The sequence below is a fragment of the Lissotriton helveticus genome, chromosome 4_1 (assembly GCF_964261635.1).
Source record: "Lissotriton helveticus chromosome 4_1, aLisHel1.1, whole genome shotgun sequence".
NCBI lineage: Eukaryota > Metazoa > Chordata > Amphibia > Caudata > Salamandridae > Lissotriton > Lissotriton helveticus.
The window spans coordinates 1,175,096,412-1,175,119,058 of record NC_136063.1 but is presented as its reverse complement, the minus strand read 5'-3'; the positions used below and the strand labels follow the sequence as shown (position 1 = coordinate 1,175,119,058).

Sequence of the window (22,647 nt, the reverse complement as noted above, 5' to 3'; positions counted from 1 at the left end):
AACGGCCTCTCACATGCGATTTCTTCATTGAGAGGGACCACTGTGATCTTAGCAGAGGAAGAGCGAAGACAACCAGCAGCAAGATAGTTCTGGAATTGTTTCCTAATGTAGAGAGGACCTATGCTGTCGAGGGCTCTGACATAGGCATTGCACCTCACATTTGGAGCCGTATTTAATAGGTATCCAGTGAAGGTCCCCAAGATATGAGGAAATTGATGCACAGGTAGGTAGGATGAGACAGGGTCTCGCTGCGGCATTTTTATTAATTTGTAGACGCTGCTGATGATAATTATGGATACCTAGGTAAAGAGCATTATCATAGTCAAAGTGAAATGTTACAAGAGAATGGGTGATGGTTTTGTAGTTGGGGATGGCAGAAGAGGTGCACTTGACTTTGTTATGTACATTGTCACACATGTTAATCGGCTCTCAGAAGAGTTGGTATTTGTTTCAAGTAAAGCATCTCCATAGTTATGTCTAGATCTTTTTTGTCCTTCTTCACCAAATCGGTTGGATATTTCCTATCCAGAAGTTTGTTAATTAATTGATTGGCCTAGTCCTAAAATCTCCCAAAAACGTTTCCGTCTCAGATGTCATATTGTCCATAGGTAAGATTTTAACTCCGTGCTCTGGGATGAAAGCTGTCAAAGCATACAGGGATGTTGTTGTATGTTGTTCATGGGTTTGGAATAGACCTATGTAGTAAGTATGCTATGATTTGGCATAATCTGAATGTCCAGACAGGCCAGTTCAAGTCCGTTCATTGTGCTAGCGCATCTTAAATATGGATACTGTGTATTGATCCACTGACAAAATTACCTGCATCAGTTTTTGAGCCTATCAAGATGATTAATATGTCATCTATTTATCTGTGCCATAAACTCATATATGTATGGTAGTGAGTCCTCTGTGTATAAATTGACTTTGTTTTGAAGTCCCGTGCATAAAAGCCAGAGAGGCAGCAGGTGAAGGTGCTTCTCATTAAAAACCCTTTAATTTGATGACAGATAGTATCTTCAAATTGAAAACAGTTTTGTGATATGCATTCCATAATGAAGTATATAGGCACTATGCATTCCCAGTCTCTGTCAGAGAATAGTTTGGTAATCAATAATAGGGTTGCCTCATGAAGGATCCTCGTTTATACAGTCTCTAGGTTTAAGCCTTTCATTACATCTGGGGCTTAAAGGATAAATCCTGACAAAGACTTTGTCGCCTGTTCCACTGAGCACATTTTTTTTTAAAAGGCTAGTTATCCTTATACATTCCACGTTCACTAGGGTGCACTGTGGTGTATTGTTCGGTTGTATTTGTAAAATGTGCATGTCCCCTGTGCTTTTTTCTGCAGCACTTAGAGGAAGAAAGTGATTCAATTGACATAATTCAGCTAAAATTTAAACACACTTCTAGGATGTTGTACTGCTGTAACTGTTGGAGTACACAGTGGTTGGATCCGAAAGGGGATGATATTGGAGAAAGCATTCCTTAGGGTTTCCTTGTTAGCTGAGTATCAAAGGCGTGACTCAGATTTCTTACAGGATAAATATTTTATCTTGAAATGCCAAGGATTGAAAGGGTGTATGTTTATCACTGGTACCTTCTATTGTTTTATTTTTCACTAAAGATGTATTTGGTCAATGATAGCATGTTTAAGTGAGAGTTCCTAATTTCTTGTTCAGAAGCTACACAAAAGCTAAATAGGATGTCGAAGCACTTTACTTTGAACCGTCTGATGTTATTTTCCTCAATTGGTGAATTTGTATTTGTATTTGTATTTGTATTTGTATTGGTTATTTATAGAGCGCAACTATCGCTCCGGAAGGAGCATCTTGGCGCTAGTAAAACAAAGTGCATACAATTGCGGGTTTTGGGTTAGATGGCTGTCATTACGTACTCATCTGGAAGACTGAAGATCCAGGTTTTCAGATGTTTCCTGAACTGTTTTTCCTGAGTGAGCAGTCTAAGGTGTTTGGGCATCGCATTCCAGGCCTTGGAGGATAAGAAGGTTAGGGTCTTACCCCCCTTTGTTTTGAGGTTGAATTTGGTCAGTTTAATGAGGTTTTCTCCTGCTGATCGTAATGTCCTAGTTGGAGTGTAATGGGGGAAACGTTTAGTAAGATACTTCGGGCCGACGCCATTGAAAGCTCGAAAGGCAACAATCAAGATTTTGAATAAGATCCTCTTGTGGAGGGGTAGCCAACGTAAGGTTTTTAGGGCAGCTGACGCTGAGGATCTTCTTGGCAATTTAAGGACCAGTCTGGCTGCCGCGTGTTGTACACTTTGGAGTTTTTTTAGTGTAGTTTTCTTAACGCCAGCCATCAGGCCATTGCAATAATCCAAGCGTGCTAGGATTAGGGCTACAGTGACGGCTTTTCGTGAGTCAATGGGCAGGAAGTCAAAGAATTTCTTTAGGGATTTAATGATGCTAAAGCAACTTCCTGCGACATTCCTCACGTGTTGGTCAAATGAAAGCTCGGTGTCGAATAAAACCCCTAAGTTTCTTGCTGATGTCACAGTTTGTGGGGGAACAGGAGAGTCTTCAGGCCACCATTTGCTGGGACAGAAATGTTGGGACTTTCCCATAGGAAGAATCTCTGTTTTACTGACATTGCATTTAAGATGGTTTTTGTCCATCCAGAGAAACACATCCTTCAAACAGTTCTTAAGGTTGAGCTCAGCATTGATAGAGTTCTTCTCCAGAGGAACAATGAGCTGAGTATCATCGGCATACGATGTTACCAGTATGCCGTATGATTCAATGAGGGAAATGAGAGGGACCATGTAAATATTGAACAGGAGTGGGCTCAGAATAGAGCCCTGGGGAACTCCTGACATGATCTTTTTTTCCTTAGATAGGAAAGGGCCTAGAGCGATAGTTTGTGATCTCTCCGTCAGAAAAGAGGTAATCCATGACAGTACTACCCCTGAGATTCCGATATCTCTAAGTCTCCCTATCAGTATTGTATGGGAGATGGTGTCGAATGCCGCTGTGAGGTCTAATAGGATTAGGACGGCGTTCTTTCCTTGGTCCTGCAGGATTTTTATGGAGTCGGAGAGTTCGATCAAGGCTGTTTCTGTGGAGTGGCTAGGTCTAAAACCCGATTGTTGAGGGTGCAAAATATTGTTGGTCTCCACGTACCTTTTTAGTTCTTTATGTACCATCTGTTCTGTAATCTTGCTCAGAACTGGGAGAAGTGATATTGGGCGTAAGTTGGCCAGCTCTATGAACTGAGCTAGCTATCTTCACTGCAAAACATGTCCATGGTAATGGATTTAGAGGTTCGATAAATATTTGAAATGACGCCTTTTTTGGCTGTTTATCCTCTGTGTGGAACAAGTGGTTTGTGCTTGTATATTTCTTTTTTATGGAAATGTGGCCGGCCTACTAGTTTTACCTTGCCCAACCCTGGGGAAAACTTTGATGGTTACGTTCTGCAGATTGAGAATTTGGCCAGATCCTAGTATATGCTTCTTTATTAAGCCATTTCTTTAAACAGCAGGTCCTCGAAAACATCCCTTGGACATGCGTGGTATTGGTGCCAGTTTACCTAGCTTGTAGTGTATTGTCAACAACTTACTCCTGCATCTTCCAGCTGACATACCTCTTTCTGCAGTACCCAGAATACAAATAGCTCTGTATGCTCAGGTTCCTAAGGCACTTGCGTCTCTTTCTTCGCTGCATCATTTGCCCTCTTGTGCCTTATCGATCACGCTGCGTAAAATCAGTCTTTTACTTGGTGCATTTTGTATTGCTGTTATTGACTGTTTTTTCACAGCATTTGTTGCCAGGACGTCTGCAAGCCGGTTCTGTGATCCCCTTTAGTGTTGGGCCTGTATTTTCAAGAAGCACCGCAGAGTTATTGAGCACATGAGCTGTTATTGTTGTTTTCCACAGTTTCCGAGCTGGTCATGAACTGCCCCTGCGGGACCCACGTGCGCCAGGCCGCATTGAGTCATTACGTCACTGCGCGAGCACCTCCCGACATCTTGTACTTCGTTGGTGTTTATGGCTTTCTTAAAATTCTATTTCTGTTCTCACATATTTCAGGGGATGATGCGTGGTGCCAGTAGAGATCATTTCGTCTGAAGTCTCCAGTGGACTTTAAAAACTGAAAATATCAACTGGCATGTTTCGTAATCATTTTATTGTCACTAAAAAAAACAGTTTAATATCAAGAGTCCACTTTCTGATCCACATTCCACTTGATCTCATGAAGAGGGCTCTGTGAAGCCATGTCCTTTATTTGAACAATATATACTTTTTCTTAGAATGTGCAACTCTTCTTAAATCTTAACAAAATAAGTTGATCTCATTTTACTCTGCTAGCCATGTGGGAAAAGTGGATACAAATAGTTAGCTTGTATATCACATAGGAGTTGATTACTCACTGTTTGCCTACTTGCATATACATTTTTTTTTTAAAGAAAAAATTGGTTCTGTCGGGGAATCAATTACTGAGGACAAGTAGCAACAGCTTACTTATAACCAATATGAACGATTTGCAAGGAAAAACAAATAGAGAAATAACACACACCAACATTTTTGAATCAATAATGTATTAAGAGAAAATCAAATAATAAGGGCTGTCGCAATTTACAATTTCAATTGCAATGTGACTGTGGTGAAACAGTGAAATGTGGTGAATGTTGATAAATATAGTCCACTATATACAGAAAAAATTGGGCAAAAAATGGGGAGGGGAAGAGAGAAAGATGTCATAAATGTCCTTATTATTAGCACATCTGCCTAATGATCCAATGACAAATGGGACTGTGATCATAAGTGTTGTGTAGACATATACAATACGCCGACATTTCGACCCTGTGTATCGCGCAAAAGTGAAAATGCATCAAGGCGGGTCTTTCTCAGGGCAATATGGGGAGAGATGGCAGCCCAAAAGCAGATTCCTAGGTAGCCCTGCGAATAATAATTCCTTGGTCAGGTATGGGTTGGAGAATAAATCATAAGGATCTCCACCAGCCGGTTAGGAGCCTCAAAGATATACTGTATTTGACTTCCACCTGTCGGTTGGAGTCGTGTTTGTGCCAGTCCGATGTGTTTCGTGATCTGGAATTCAAGCCTCCTTCCGTCCGTGGTTTATTTCGGAAAATGAAATTAGCACTACTTGCATATACAGGCAGAAAAATAATGAAAATGTGAAAGCAGTTTTCTGTTACCAGTTACATTTTTCTTTTCATCATAAATTTTGAAAAGCGCGTGCTTTTACTAATTGTAGCAACTTGTTCATTCCACCCACTTCACTGCACGTTGTAACTAAGGCCTAATTGTGACGGATATCCCATCCACCGAAATATAAATCCCATTATATCCATTGTATCCTTTGATGCACCACTAAACACACGAAACACTGTACATATGCAGAAAATGCTCCACATATACTATACAGTAAAATAAATACCATGGTCATATTTCATTATCTTTCAGATTTAACCGTTTATAACTTTTTATCAAAGACCATTAGTATTGGCATGCTTCTAGTTGCGGATGCTGTTATATTAATTGATTCTATACTTAGTACGTTTAACTTAAATTGAAGTATGCCCTAACATTTCTCCCCTTAGATAAATTTACATTTGTGGATAGTCTTCTAGAGCCCATGGAACTGCTTAACTGCATTGTTCTCAGGGTTCTTCAGAACAGTTCGGCTGCCCTACTTGCATTATTGAGTCAGTGACACCAACAGTCTTTCAAGGCGGGATCTAATATCGTATTTTTAAATATATATATATGCATTGGAACCCGGCCGTGCTGCAACATTGAAATAAATGGTTTTAAAAGGACTGAATCGTGTGCGGCTCAACTTCCTTTCTACCTGAGAGGTTTTAGCTTGATGTTAAGAGGCTGTTCCACCTTGAGCCACGCACCGCCTGAAAGAGCGCCGATACTGCCCAACATGGAACAACATTCTGTTTCTGCGCGAGCAACTCAGGACAAGTGGCAGCCGCCAAGGACCGGACCCTGGCTTGGCCCCCAGCAACCTGAAAGTGGCATGCTAGGGGATTCATGTAATTTTAAAATGCAGCAATAACGAAAGGCATCACCCACATGAGGGTAACACCAGCACGGCAACCAGCACACTATAAGACCCAGCATACTGTTAAACACAGTCAGCCCGAGGGGGTGGCCACTAGATGGCGAAACATCTTAAAGGAGTCAAGCTGATGAGTGGACTGTTCAGCCTGTGCGATGCCTGGTCTCTTTCCCTGACGAAGGTCGAAGCTACGACCGAAATGCATTGGAACCCGGCCGTGCTGCAACATTGAAATAAATGGTTTTAAAAGGACTGAATCGTGTGCGGCTCAACTTCCTTTCTACCTGAGAGGTTTTTGCTTGATATATATATATATAGGGCTTGATTGTAAGGGCTATACCTAGCCCTAAAATCAATGAGACTCCCAGGCTAAGTATCCGTGAACCACCCAAGCCAGTTCCCACCTCCAAATGCTAAAGATAGCTGTCCAACCGAGGGAGTGATTAGAACAACTGTGCGGCCCTGAAAAATGATAGGCGACTAATAATATGTCATACAATGTTATATAGGCATACTAGCCAATATCATTAATGAATTCATCATTATAATCACTAAATGATTTGTGAAAGCGCTTGAATGTACAGATGAATGTATTTACATTGCACTTCGTGACTGTGTTAGCGCGTTATCTATCACTACAAGATGGCCGCCATTTCCAATGATGGAATTGTATGAAATGCGCCGTTTTTAATTTTTACATTTAGTGCACATGACAGGAAGTCACAATGAATTTTATTTAAATCACTGAAAAAAAATGCAATGGATTACACCGACGAAGGCGCCAACGCCGAAACGCGTTTGTAACACTTGTTTATTATCTGCAATGCTGTGAATAAATATGGCTAGCCAAGTTGGAGTGACTTTGAGTGCTCTTCTTTGAAATAAGTCCCGTGGACTGAGGGACCAAGTGTTGGGAAGATATTGCGCTCTCCACCATGCGGCAAGAGGCACCCGTGGTCAAGTGGAGCGGCGGTTGGTGGAATCGCTGTGTAAGAAATATATATATATATATAGGCAGAGCATGGAGGCAACCTCAATGTCTTGACCTATTTTGTAATTGACAGTGTGCCAGCAAACAAAAGGGGTGGCGACAGAGATAAGTCCCTCAGGCAGTTGGAGACTAAGTACATCTTAGAACTAGACACCAAGAGTCCGAAAGGTCTCAACACTTGTGAAGATCTGCACCATTATTTATGACAACGCATATCAGACAATGGTTAAGTGGCTTTACATGTTCTCTGTCGATGACATATATGTATAGATGAAATTTTTCCATGATGTGTTTGAAATGATTATTTATATTAAGGTCTTTTAAAGGTGGTGTTCCGTAGATGGGGATTTCATCATGAATTTACTGTAGATTTATGGTTTTATCTGATTTTACTGACGCCAGTTGTTTATATTTAGACATGACCTACTATTTATCTATTTATATATATTTAAATTTTTGCACATTAGGATATCATCTTGCATAAGTCACTTTATTCCTGTATTCTGGTTGACGATTTTTGTATGAATACTGAAACACAATCTGATCTTAATCTCCTTGCCCTTTCCCTTAAAAAATTCCCCGGCTGGGGAACTTATAGTTTAACATTGGTTTTTGCACATATAAATTTTTTTCACACATTGCACTTTATAGGCACAACAGCACTTTTCCTGTTTTTAACCAGTGATCACTTTTGTGCGCTCATTTTAGACATATTGACGATGATAATTGGTATACAACATAGGTATGTTCATGCTGACTATTGTATCTGTTGTGACACACAATTGCATTAGGCATATATTGGGTCCAGATGTTCTCTGCTTCTTATAGTATTATATTTTGTTAAATCTTATGATTTCTTAGCAAGTTTAGCACATTGAGGACTCTGGTGCAACAACATGTATTGGTACTGCTATAGGCTGTGTCCGTATAACTTTATTGTTATATACAATGGTCAGGTTACTCGAGTTTTGTAATTATTCCTATGACGAGAAATATGCTGTATTTGCACAGATAAAATGTATAATTGTAAATTCGTCATTTGTGGCAGACAACCAAATCCAAAAGAAGTTTGTCAGCTATTTCTATGAGGCACTCAAAAAAATGGTCACATGGCACAGGATGTAGTGTTCTGATTGGTGGTTTGCCGTTTTTTAAAAACAGTTTGGTTTGTGATGGCAAACACTTTGTATTCCGGTGAACAAGGCGACAGGGTCGCCGAAACGCGTCCGGTTCGCGGCACTCCTGCTGCACACAAGAAAATGAAATAAATAAGACACCGCTGCACTTGCTACCTGACTTTGTGTCCGTTCTTCTCTAAGAGGGTGCTGCGGTCTGTGGCACTCTTTGGAGCGTTGTTGCATATATATATATATATATATATATATATATATATATATATATATATATATATATATATATATATACACACACCTCCTCCTCCTCCTCACCCTCACCCTCCTCCTCACCCTCCTCCTCCTCCTCCCCTTCCTCCTCCTCCTCCTCCTCACCCTCCTCCTCACCCTCCTCCTCCTCCTCCTCCTCCCCCTCCTCCTCCCCCTCCTCCTCCTCCTCCTCCTCCTCCTCCTCCTCCCCCTCCCCCTGCCCCTCCTCCTCCTCACTCACACTCCTCCTCCTCACCCTCCTCCTCCTCCTCACCCTCACCCATAAATTATCCTAGTGAAAACATCACCCAAACAAAGAATTGTTAACACACCGTGTTACTTGTTCAAAGTTTTATCCTAATGTAAGGCCTGCATTATTGTACTATTAACCTCAGATGGGTACATCTTCCTGTAGATTACTCACCTTAACAATAGTGCCCTGGTGTCAGATTGGTTTGGAAAAGCTTATCCCCAGCAGCAGATCTCCAGATTTGCCAGGTGTCACCTGGTGGCTCTCTTCATGTCTCCACCAGGGTATTGTAGGTACCAATTTGCACACTAATGTCAGTTCCTGTTTTTCCGCACCTCGTTGATGGGGTCCAGAGTTACCTTTCGGTATTTCAACAAAATACAATTCCTCAGCAACTAGGTCGGATGGCTTCTGTGAAAATCTCATGGTTAAAACCATGTGTAAGGGCGGCAAGCGAATGTCTATATCGGATCCACATGACATCTACATTTGGTGCTTTTCATAAGGGACCAGAACCAGGGCTGGACTGGGAACCGAAACCATCCCTGGCAAACTGCTCAGCCAGCCCCTGGGGAGTGGGGGTGTGTAGCCGAGCTGTTTGCCAGGACCGGGTTTCGGCCGATTTTGTTACAGGGGCCGATATTGCACCTATGTTGCAAAACCGTCCCTGGTAACAAAAACGGGCCCCCCTAGGGGCCCAAAACCGTCACCCACCCTGGCAGCCCACTGGGGAAACGCCCGGTGCCTGCTACAGCCAGTCCTGCCCTGACCAGAACAGTCATTCACATAGGGCAACTTGTCTCTCTAACATATTTACAAATTTACACATCAACAGTTGAAGTGTAAATGTTCTGGCTTTATACTTCATATTTAAGCAAAGTTATGATGAGGTTCTAGTAATAATCTCCTTCCATGACCCACGTGCGAACGTCTTGGACCAATCCCTAAGTATAAGAAGTCTCTTCTAACATTCTCGTCTGAGCATCATGGAATAGTGATCAGTGCCTAGTCATTGTTGCTTGCTGCACCACTGTTTCCCTCCATCAGCACCAAGTATTTTAAGTTCTTGGTGCGTCTTCTATACTGTGCCAACACGGTGCATTGTTGAAAGATCTTCAGATCTATTTTAAATGTCAATTTGGAAGGATACTGCATGGAATCTTGGAATTCATTTTCTTACGTTTTTTTCACTTCCCGGAATGCTTTCTTGTCTCCTTGCACATTTGGAATAAAATTTTGGAAGGGTGGAAATGTTGGTACCTCAGCGCTGTAAGAAGCCTCCTTTCTACCTCGCCAGACGAAGAGCCAGGTCGCAAGATTTCAACAGTTTGACAATCAGCAGACAATGTGATGAACACGGAGCGATCCTGGGGTGGAGGATCTACGCGCCCTTTCCCCCATGAATCCTTTTGAAAAGTTATCACAACCCTCACATGGGACAGAAAAGTTTATTCAAAGGCCTCAGGCTTACCTGACAGACTTTACTCTGCCAGCCACTCCAAAAAAATTTCATTTGAAATAATTTTGCTTGAAGTAATTGTGCTTTAGCTCTGCCCTCTACAGTGGAAATTAAACTTTCGTCTGTGTCCATTCTTCTTGCATGCTGATCAAGATGCTCTAGCCTAGGCTAGGAGCACATAGTTAGGAAGTCTATCTTAGCCATCTTCTGAACTTAGACTCTCATTCAGTTCCTGAAGCAAGGAACGAATGTCGTCATCTACCTGAGGTATCATTACACCTCCCTCCTCAACTGTAGAGGATTCTTCAATGCTCAGTTGTAACTGTTGGGCCTTTTGGGATTTAAAGGTCAGCTTTTCTTACTTATTGTCATTTTTCACATTGGGGCACTAATTTTCCAAACTTGTAGCAAAGTATCAGTTTCAAGAGTAGGGTTTGACTGCTATTCAAATCAATGACCCATCTTTTCAAAGAGGTCCTGTGATAGCTCTGTGTCTGTGGTATTGCTTTAAGAAATCCTGTGGACTTGCAGCTAAATTAACTTTTTCACCTTGTTTTCTTTATGTACATACCTTAATCAAATGTACCATGGTCTAGAAACTAGTCTTTGTTTCTGCAATTCCTAGAGTACCTGTGCAGTGCTTGTGGAAGGTTGCACCAACAATCATTCGCCTTTATGTCTCAAAATGGAAGCATTGGATGAAGTTCTGTTTTTTTAAATAAGTATGTGTGGATATCATCTGCTGTTTTAGCTCCTTTCAAACAAGTAAAGAGAATGCTTGACACATTTGCTAACTTGCTCCGGTTGTGTATCTGAATTTCAGGATAAGTTTGCAGATGCAGGAAGAAATATCCCAGGTCTCCTCGCACTCTACTGGCATTACATATTGCCTGAAGTTTGGTGAAGACAGCAGCGAGTGGCTCCATTGTATAGAGCACTAAGGGCAGGGTTTAGATTGCGGCGGACGGGTTATTCCATCACATCGGCGATGGATATCCCATCCACCGATATATAAGTCCCATTATATACTATGGGATTTATATTTCGGTGGACAGGATAGCCATCACTGTTGTGACTGAGTAACTTGCTGGCCGAAATCAGGCCCTAAGTCACTCCAAACATGAAGCGCACTTCAGAAATCAGGAATATATTTAATAGCTTAGAGGCAGACTTGTCACAGTTGCAGAGTTTGTACATACGTTATGGCAATATCAATGAATATTAGATTCAGATTCTTGCCTTATTAAAATTTTTATGGGTGGGCTGCCATGGTACTGGCCATCCTGTACACCAAATCAGAAGATAACTGCTGCCTTGATAGTCTTTTTCGATGAAAGTGTTAATGCTGACAAAGCAGAAGTAGTTTCCTCACAATGCTGGTGGAGCAGCACAATTTAGACTCTACCCTTACACGTCACAGAGGTGCAATTATATATAAGCATTTGACATTATACTCACGGTGTGTCGTAACTTTATGAATGTGTGTGAATCATTGAATCGCATTACTGAAATGTATTCACTGTAGAGACTAGAGATTGATATATGTGTGCACTAATGTTCAGTTTAAACAGTTTTACACTTACACTTCAAGATATATTTGTTTATATAAACATGTATTCTTTTGTTCACATTTTGCAAGTTATTTTAGAAGTTCTACGTGTGCATGTATAACCATGTATTAAAATTCATACTAAATGTTAGTTTAACCAGTTGAGGCCTATGATTAGCTTCTCCAGCATGTTTTCTCTTTTCCTTGAAGGTTTATTATCATGCTGTATGTTAGCTAGAGAAAGGGTTATTGTCTGTATTAGATGGCTGATAGAGAGACTTGAAGAGAAACTTTACAGCAAACGTGGAGAAACAATGGTTGAACGAGACCATCAGTTTATCATGTACCAGGACGGCAAGTTGTTCAAGGTTGAGAACTGAAGTAGTAGTTTGATTTTTACATTGATGTTCTTATAATTAGAGTTAGGAGAAAATCCCTATGGACTTTGAAAGATACCGATTTTTTTGCTTTTCCCTATTCTTGCGAGTGTGAAGCTTTATGCTAAACACATTTAGTTGCCTTTGGACTTTTACTGAAGTATGATCATGCTGACACCTTCTTCTATGTTTCTGATGTAGAGACCGTTGATAGATAACCCTATATTTGATACATGTTTGCAAGAGAGAAGGGAAGTTTCTTCATGGAATACCTGTGTACTTAGATTTGTGTTTATACAATTGTTATTATCGCAATCCGATATGTCATTCTATTGCACCTTAACCTACTGAGATATTTCAGCTTACCTTTTGTATTGTTGGATTTATTGAAGATATTCTTGGTCTGCATAGATACTGGATTGATTGCTCCAAAATAAACTCTTCAACCATATTCAGTGACTCCTCCTAGTCCTTATTGTAGGGTCTCATTGACTTGACAAGTTAGAAATGTATTGTTGATGTTTCCTCCCTTTCACTGCTTTGCTTCAGCTAAGAAAGGTCCAAATGACCAATGGCGAGAAAACCTTTGACGATGTGACTAAGAGATTACGTTTTAGGGCACACTGCTCCATCACTGGCTTGTCAGCCTTGCCATGGTAGGATGATCGACTAGCCAGCATGTTTTCTTAATGTTCCAGAGACAAACATCAAAGTAGGTGCTTCTTGGGGGGGGGGGGGGCAAACTCAATAAAATGATGTGCTGGAGTTTTCTCCTTGCACTTGGAAGATGATTATTTTTGTTGGCAGTCCTGGGCAAATAAAATAAACTGTATATGGTGTTGGAAGAGTTGGTCTTTCGACATGTATCCGAGCAGACTCCACAAGTGTTCTTAGGTGGCAAAGTTGGTAGGGGCGCAGCCATCAAAAGAACTGCCATTCCCCATCCTCTAAATGAGGCAGGAGATTTGAGAGGTCGGCAATAGCAGCATTCTCCAGTTTTTGGCAGAAGACCTTTTACTACCAACTCTTAATTTAATCAATATTGGTATCTGCATAGAGTCTGTTATTCCAGCTAATTTAATTTCTAAATGGGTTTTCCCAGAGACATTCCTTTTTCCATACAGTATGGGTCTTCCTTAATTTCAATGTCAATAGGAAGAACATAGCTGATAGTTTGAAATCAGTACATGAAAACAATACACTTATACCACATGTTTGTTTGTTTGGAGTGATGAATAGGAACATAATAAAAAAAGGATACAAAGGGTAATGTGTATAGATTAGGTGCAATTGTTAGGCAAGTAGATTGAGCTTATGCCATGGAAAACTATTAGGGGACCTATATATCAATGACTTGACAAGATGGGTTTCAGCTGTATTTCAAGTAATAAGAAGATTAAAGAACTGAGAATCTGATCTTAATACTTCCACAAATTAGTGTAGGTTTTTGAACTTTTTAATGTTCATTATTGGAAACAAACTGAACATACAGTTTCTTAGAATTGTCAATACTCCTTAGCATTTAGCTGTATTTACTTTTGTTCTCAGGTAGTGCATATTAGGAGTTTTATATATAACGATTGGTTAATGCAAGCATGTAAATAAATCTGAAAAACCGTAAAGCCTCTGATGGATAGTGTTTTGTTTGTTTTGCAGGCTGACGTTGCACCCCTGATGGCCTCCCTTATAGGTGTTAATTTTCCTCTTAACTCTGTGGTAAGTTCTTGAGGTTGTTTGTACTAGGTGTTTTATCGGAATAAGAGTTTAATGAATAAATTAGATTGAATCAAATGCTTTGTAAGCCATCACTTTTTTTTCTGGAGGAAGTGTTAAATATTTCTCTAAGATTCTCAACCAGCGTAGAATACTCTGGGGGAGTTGTAAAGTCTCTGGCAGGCTCTTCTTCATTGGTTAAGAATCTTCTATTGAAAGTACTTCTGCCATTTTATGGAGTATTTGGGTAGATTTGCAGACACCACATTCCTGGCCAAAGAGGTCTCTGACCCCTTGCCAGTGCAGACAGTATTATGTCTAACAAGATAAAGAATGATAGAAGGATGGAAACTAGATGCATGGAAAATAAAGGATAAACTGCTCGTTCATTAAGTATGAGAACTACTCCAAGGTGTTTTTTTGTGGAAAATATTGGGCCAATGGTTTCTGATGTGTTGCTCTAAGAGACATCAGCGGCAAGGCTATTTCAGGTGGTCTCATCTATCAAAATAATGAAATATCAGTTGCTGGCTAATAATGAGGCGAGGGTAATTTATATATATTGGCAAGATGGTCTTTATGAATTTTAAATAAGGCATGGAAATTATTGTCATGGTTCAGTGGGAGGAGTATCACATGTGTTAGTAGGTCTGTAGACCTTACTAAGAATGAAAATATACCACAGACATTTTCATGCTACTTCTACTTCTTTTATGACACAAATGTGACTGGTGATGAAACGGAGGTGGTGGAGTTAATTGGTATGCTCAACACCCCTCCACTTTCTATGCAAGTAAAGATAGAACTGGATGGGGACCTCTTGTGACAGAAAATATCAGAAGTGATTGTTCCACTTCAGACTGGAAATGCCTCCAACTGCCCTTTGACCCCAACTGGCCCCAATGGTTCTAATTGTTAAGGAGTAGAAACCTAAACCAGATTTATCCCCTTATAGACCAACTATATTATTAAACGTGGCAATGAAAAATGCTAGTATATAGATTGATAATGTTATAAATACAGTGATACAATTGAATCAATCAGTAGACTTCTTGTGAAACTGTTGGATGCCGCTACGGTCTTTGATTCAATTATTTAACTATATAAGTTTCAATTTTCTATAAAGCAGTTTTTGAACCAGAATTTTTATCTCAGTTTCTATAAATGTCACTGTTGGCCCAGATTAAAATGAGTTTATTCTATCAGTCATTTTCAGTCTGAAAGGGACATTGTTTCACTATTTTTATTCTCCTTAGCATTATAGCCACTGGCGAGTTGCATTAGAAAAGCCTCCACTGTTAGTGTGGGTAGGGAGAGGGAGCTCCTAAAATTAAAGAATCCTGTTATTTGTTAACAACCTCTTTTATATATGGCAGAGCTTAAGTCTAAATTAGTATTTTGGGAATTTTTATGATATTTGGACGATACCCTGGGTTTATTATCAAACGGGACAAGTCATCATCACCATTATTATAAAAAATATTTTTATTTCGGTTTAAATAAACCGTAAAAGCACACATAAAAAGGGCAAATAATACATCATCAGTCCATCTCAAAATCTCCTTGAAGGTCAAACCATGACTACTTAAAGATTTTCCTTTTTGTTAGAAACCATAAAATATTTAGGGATCCAACAATGACCTCTTTTTGATGGCCCTACTTTAAAAGAAAGCAACTAGTGTAGCAGACCTGAAGTAAGTGTAAATTTTCAAATATAACAGGGCTGGTGTTGCTTGCTTAAAATTAAAATCTTTTCAAACTGGTATGTTACATCTGGAACTTGGAGCAGTGTAAAATCTACAGAACAGAGTAAAATGCAGGGTGTCTTCTGTGGAGGATGAGTCACACCCATATGGGCCCAATTTTGTTTTACTACATTCCATATTACAGAAACAGCCAGAAAACCAAGTAATAGGATTACGTATGACCCTGTATAACAAAAAAAAACAATGATTTTTATTCTGGACCAAGAGTAAGTAAGTTTCCATGGAGGAAGTAGTTTGCAAAGCAACATGCAACCTAACTGATGGCTTCATGAGTTCAGTAAATCCTCGCTTGTCTCTACAATACATAAGAAAATTCTTTTTGATCCACTTCACATCTGTTTTAACAATAGTATCAGGCTTATCATGAGGTTATGGGTGACCAAAGCCATTAAAGCTAAATTTAATGTAATTCAGCCATTGTATTTTGTTAGCCCCATCTATATTAAGATAATCTTTCAGTATGGCTAAATTAGGTGGTAGTTCATTATTAGTCCAAACCTCAAGACATCAGAGCAGGGGGTGTAATGCAAGAGTATCTGATATGTGGCCCAAACCTAGTTCCTCATGGTCCACATAAGCTGGGATGCTCTGAGTCAAGGACAATAAATGCCTGCAAAATTATTCTCAACTTGTTGTAGAGATTAAGAGTCCACAGTGCCCCGGATATCACTTCCACATGACATGGCTTAGATAAATTTCGTCTGGTAGATTTTAAGCATAGCTTTCAGTGGCTTATTACCCAATCTTGTGACAAAATCAAATATTGCTGAGCCAGACCTCTTAGAAGGATGTTTCTTGGTAGACAATAAAGGGGATCAGGTTCCTGTGTCATTGTCGCCCTGGAAGTTCTTTATGTTTTTCCGTTTCTGGGGCCATACAGCTACTACACTAACTTCGTCACTTCACTCAGATTCTATACTTCACTCAGAGAAGCATTGGTCCTCTGATAGACGGGTTTTCGTTACAGTGACGGGTGAGAAATCAGGATGTTAAACTGTTGGCCACCCGATGAGGACCAACAATTTGAAGCCAACTCAGAAATTTGAGATCAGGTTCAAGTACACTACTCTCAGAACCATGCTATGGAAATAGAGTACTGCAGGTGAAATACCTAACCTTCTAAAGAAGTTCAATCTAACAAGAACTTTACAAACCAGAAGCTCTGCTGTGGCTACACAGAATAATCTATGACTCTCCCTATTATGCATTTAGAAATCAATATCTTGCAAGCACCGTTTCTGCTGAAAGAATATTAAGATACAATAAAAGACTCTGAAATGTTTTGATAATTTGGTTATTGTATTAAAGATCAATGCATATAACATGTAAGCAGTTCAGTCATAATTCTTTCAGACTGTAGTATAAAACCACACATTTGGTCAAAGTAAATCTATTTCTAAATAAAAGAACCAATAAAGAGGATTGCTAAGGTTAGGATTTCCTACCACCAACAAAAACAGGAGGATGGTTCAAAAGAGGTTTTTTTAGCATGGGCAGAGGTGTCAAGTTAGAGTCCACTATGGAAAAAGCCATGGGCAAGGGGAGTGGAGCAATAATCAGGAAAGTTCATTTCTGATCTCTCACTAGACAGATCCAAATAGTCCAGCAGGCAAGTTCATCAGCAAGGGGAAAAGGCAAGGGCATGAGAAGGTAATCAGGCAGCCAGTCGGCAATGGATGTTGGAGAAAAATGAATGAAAATTGCATGATGGCTCCCACCTCCTAGGAAAGTCACTTTTTATACTCCAAATTGTCCATTTGTGACATCAGTTATCACACAAACGTGACTGGTGATGAAACGGAGATGGTGGAGTTCATTGGTATGCTCGACACCCCTCCACTCTCTATGCAAGTAAAGATAGAACTGGATGGGGACCTCTTGTCACAGAAAATATCACAAGTGATTGTTCCACTTTAGACTGAAAATGCCTTCAACTGTCTTTTGACCCCCCACTGGCCCCAATGGCTCTAATTGATAAGGCGTAGAAACCTAAACAAGATGTATCCCCTTATAGACCAATTATATTATTAAACGTGCCACTGAAATATGCTAGTATATAGATTGATAAGGTTATAAATACAACTGAATCAATCAAGCGGTCGAATTCCTATCAATTCACACACAATGAAGTGCTAGAAAAAGTATCTTATTGATTACAGAATGTTACATAAATAGGACAGATATAGCAACGTTTGAGGAAACTTAACAAAGGTCCATTACACCATGCTATGAAATAATGCAGCCTAAGCAAAAAGGCAATTCAATGCATTTTAAAGTTAGAGTTTCTTATTTCGTTAAATAAACTCATAATTAAGTTCAAGCATAATGAAATAAATCAAACATATATATGCAAATATTTGTAATGTCAGTGATTATTACACAAAAAATTCAACTCTAATTATGGCAGAGTACAAAAAGTGCAAAAGTACTTATGTGCAAACTATTTCAAAATATCATTATAATAAAATTGTTTTGAGAAATCAAAGACCCCAATAATGTCAAGCACTTATATTGATAGTTTCAGTCATATACAATGTAACATGCAAACATAGCTCCAAAATTTCATTTTGTTATGGTGCATTACAATGAAAGCAATAGAGATACCAAGGGCCCCATTAGGATGACGGGCGGACATTGTCCGCCCGCCACCCTATCGGAGAACAGGACGGCTCGCCATAAGGGCGGGGGTCCCGTGGGGGGAATTAGGATGTGCCCGCCACAGTGGTGGGCACATCCTTTAGTTTTAGCATTGTGGCGGGCGGTGCACTCTGCACCGCCCGCCACAATGCTAAAAATGCTTTTTCGCATTTGCATATGCAAAGCGGCAGGCACCGCGCGGTGCCTGCTGTGAGAAGTTGGCCTGATGTGCAGTGCTCACTATTCTAGTGATCACTATGTATCAGTCCAGACAACCCTTATTGATGATTGGTTGTAAGTCAACCTTATAGACCAGCTATCCTAGTAGCATGGATACGAGCAGTCTAAGGCTAAGACTCTAGAGGGCGTGTTAAGCCAGCTGTTTTACCATCACATTACCCCTTGAACACCAAGTGAAAGGACACCACACAAGTTGTTATCAAAAATAAAGTATATTTATTTATAACAAGTCTACCCTGGCTCTTTATGAGACAGGGAGCTAAGCACACAACAAAACTCTTAAGAAAATACTGAAAGTCGCACAATTTACACAAATGCACCAGGAGCCTGAAGAAAGAAGTTGCTGGCAGGCGGCCAGTGAAGGAGTTTGTGGTGATCCAAGCCTGGATCAGGGAAGAAGAAGCCCTGAAAGCAGAGGGGACCAAGTTCTGAATCACTAGCCAGTGATTTAGGTGGGCACCAGGGTGGCACCGGACAAAGTCACCTCGACCAGGTGAGTGGGCGCTGCTGGGCTCTGCAGTCTCTCGGACCAGGAGGCGTTGTCGGCGACCAGGATGGAGGTGCGAGCTGTCCCACGAAGGTATCTGCTGTCGACGTACCTGGATTCAGGATTGGGGCAACAAGTCTTGGCAAATGCAAGCCCACGCGGTGGACTTAAAATGGAGTCTGGAGTGGACCAGGAGGGTCCAAGGTGCTCCTCTGTTGGAGGGGAGCAAGGGCTAGTCTGGAGCAACCAGACCAGCGGTGTTTGTCGTCGTGAAGCGTCGTAAAAGGGCCACTAGCCAACGGGCAAGTGACCTGGACAACGCGGTGAGCAGCAAAGAGCAGAAGGGCCCCACGCAGATCTCGTGGATGCAGGGGGGCTGAACTTCGGTGCTGGCGCTGCTCAGGGTCGGGGCTTCTCTTACCCCAAAGCACTCAGTCGAGGGTCACTCGGTGGTCGTGCTGGACAAGCGTCGTGCAGTCTTTAAAGATGGCCGGTCCCTATAGGTCTCGTCACACCCACGGATCACAGCTGGGCTGATGATGCAGGTTGAGGTCAGAGGTGCCAGGGAAGCCGGTTCTCGTCGTGCTGGGCAGTCTTGATCCGGAGGAGAGACTTAAAGCAGACCGCGATGCTTGGTTAGTGCCTGCTGCTGCAGGGTGACTACTCCTTAGTCACAAGGGAGAAATCTTAGGAAGAGTCTTGAGTTCCTCTCGTAGAAAGTCAGTTCAGGATTCAAAGATTGATCTACTTTGGAAGGGGGCCTGCTCCTACCTTTATCCTGCAAAAGGGGGCTGGCACGCGACTAAGTCCTGCCCTATGGGTGGGACTAGGAGGGGGGTGGTTACACCCCTCTCCTTTGGCGGGCTTTTCCCCAGCTCAGGGGCTGGTGTGCCCCTGGAACTGGTTCAAGCCGGCCTATGCATAGTGAGCACCGGGGTGCCACTTGCAGTCACCTTCCTCTAAAGCCCTGCCTACCTAGGATACACAAAATCCTGTCTGGGACGGTGCTGGCACCGCCCCTGACAGGAAACCCTTTGTCCTTGCCTCCTGCGCTGGGAGGACTCCCAGCAACAGGAGGGCAGACTTGGGTCTCGGTGGCAGCATCCATCTTGTGGAGCTGAGGCTCTGTCTGACTTTAACCGGGGTTACAGGTTACCAACATGTCGTGTCCCTCTAGAAGGGTGGAATGCTAACCCCGTCGCCAGAATTGGCGAGGGGTTAGTATTCCAATTCGTATGACACCTTACTCGACATGTTTTGATAAAGCAATACCAGAGTTGGCATATAACCGCGAGGATTATAATGCACTTAAGAGTATATGGTATGCGTTATCATGGAACAGCTAATAGGACTTGGTTCCGCAAGCTGCAAACGGACTCAGCTCATGCCAGAGCACCATCTCACATTATTCCAAGCACTCTGCCTTCAGGATTGTTAAGGCCTGCCATAGGAGTGACTGATAGGAATATATGTGTCCATTTTAGGGTTAGACATAGGAATACTATATCTACAGCAAAGGGTGAGTACACCACTTTGCCCCAGCTGTCAAGCAGCCAGTTGTGTCAGATTTGGATGGCCAGCCAGGGGTGGCATAATACATGCTGCAGTCCCTGGTAGGCCCTGGGTACACCTATGCCCTGGGTACCTAAGGTACACTGTACAGGGACTGATAAGGTGACTCAGTATCCAATTAGATATGTACCTAAGGTACATGGAATCCATTTTACAGAGAGAGCCGTAGGCCTGGGGTCCTGAATAGCAGGGCCCCAGGTCAACTAAGTCAGAAAACCAGCAAAACACCAGGCAAAAAGTTGGGGGCAACCATAGTCAGGGATCTACCTTCCTACACCTGCTGCTTTGCATATGCAAATGTGAGGGGGTACCATAGGTACCCCCCTGTCCTCCCCCACCTCTGCCTACACCAGGGGGGCCCACAGGGGGCCCCCGCAGCAAACACCGCCTGCCTTTCCGTGGCAGCATTGCCGCCACGGAAAGGCTTCTTTCGCTCAGCATCATAATATAGCTGGCGGTGGACACCGCCACCATATTATTCCCTTTCTGCCGCGTTCGCAAGGCGACCGGGGCGAAAAACAGGCGGGCGGTGTTTTTCACCGCCGCCATCCTAATATGGCGGGGGGCATTTGGGCTTGCGATGTCGGGCGGATTGCCTCCGCCAGGCCGGCGGTGGCCACCGCCAGCCTGGCGGAGGCAATCCGCCCGACATCGTAATGGACCCCTAAGTTTCATCATTAATTTTTCATAACGACTTTTCTAAAATGATAGATAATCAGTTAACAGACATGGTGCATTAATTATTTTATTAATCCTGCTATTTCTTCATATACAAGCACACGTTTACGGTTTTAGAACTTCAACTTTTCTCAGTTTCAGTGTTGTTTTTCTAGACGTGTTCAAAGTCCACATTAGAGCTTTGTTGTCACAATCAGTTTCTGTGTCGTGTAAAGAATAATCAGATTTTGCGGTGTAACATCATCAGAATTCATCACCAAATAGGGAAACATTGAAACCCTACTAATTTCATGACATTGTACATATTAATACCTGGATTTGATTGATTTGGTGCCAACAACCATGATATGGTATTTTTTAAAGTTGGTGAATAGATCTAGGAAATCCATAGGAGTTACAAATGAATCTATAAGATTCTTAAATACAAGCTATATACAGGCTAATATGATGGCATCATCGGCGTAAAGCAATGCTTGAATAAATCTGTCCCCTACTTGTGGAAGGTTTTTGACAACTTTCAGGAGGGCTGCTTCTTACTGATTTCTATAAAATGTAAATAAAAAAGGTGCCAAAGCACAGCCTTTCCTCACCCCCCTATTCATTCTATAATCATCATTGCATTGACCCTCAGAACTATGAGCTAGATGTATAAAAAAAAAATGTGCGTTTCATGATGTACAAAGCCCTAATTGTGATTCGGTAACTTGTAACCGAATCACAATTTAGGTTTGCGAATCATTACCCGGAAGGGGCCCCTTTGGTGCGTCCCTCCCAAATACCGATTTACATTGGCATGTTCGATTCTCTTGCAACAAAAATGCAGTCTCAAAACATTCACACTTTACCGCCAACTCGTAGTTGGTGGTAACCCATTCGCAATTGGGAAGGGGTCTCCTTATTACTGCTTCCCCTTTGAGAATAGTTGACTAAATATTGTTTAAGAACAGGCAGTGGTCCCACAGACCACTGCCTACTCTAAAAAATAAAAATGAAACTTTTCATTTTTTATTCTTAAACGCATCTTGTTCTCCTTTAGGGAAATGTGCTGCATTTGAAAAGAATTGATTGCATGATTTCAAAGCAATAATAGACATAGTGGTCTGCTGACCCCAGCAGACCACCATACCTGTGATGGCAGGGAATCCTAGTGGGTCACAAACTGTGAGCAACATCATTAATATTCATGAGGTAGACCTATTTGCGACCCACTATGAATCACTATTTAGGGCGTGGGGCTAAATAACCCCTTTGACATAGGTAATATCAATTACCAAATAGCAATTCGCAAAAATCATGTTTAATAATCAATAGTACTATTGTTCTAGCCCTATGTATTACCGAAGCCCTCCCATGCTTTTGCAGAACCCTGCGTTGCTTTCTCTGACTGAGAGTCGCTCTTGACGGCCTCTTAGATAAGCACAGAACCCATGCATGGGCATACTTGTCATGCTAAGAGCATCTTAAAGGAGATGATGGATGGAATGCTTGATTAA

The 22,647-nt window shown here is 41.5% G+C and overlaps 1 protein-coding gene across 2 annotated transcripts in view; it reads left to right on the top strand.

Annotated features, from left to right (window-relative positions):
* PIGN (phosphatidylinositol glycan anchor biosynthesis class N) overlaps window positions 1-22,647 on the top strand; it is a 1,090,233-nt gene that overhangs the window by 358,262 nt on the left and 709,324 nt on the right. For both annotated transcript variants that reach the window (XM_078687755.1, XM_078687756.1), the window contains one exon: window positions 13,718-13,777. In XM_078687755.1, the coding sequence (XP_078543881.1) occupies window positions 13,718-13,777 (60 nt within the window). The remainder of the gene's footprint in view (window positions 1-13,717; window positions 13,778-22,647) is intronic.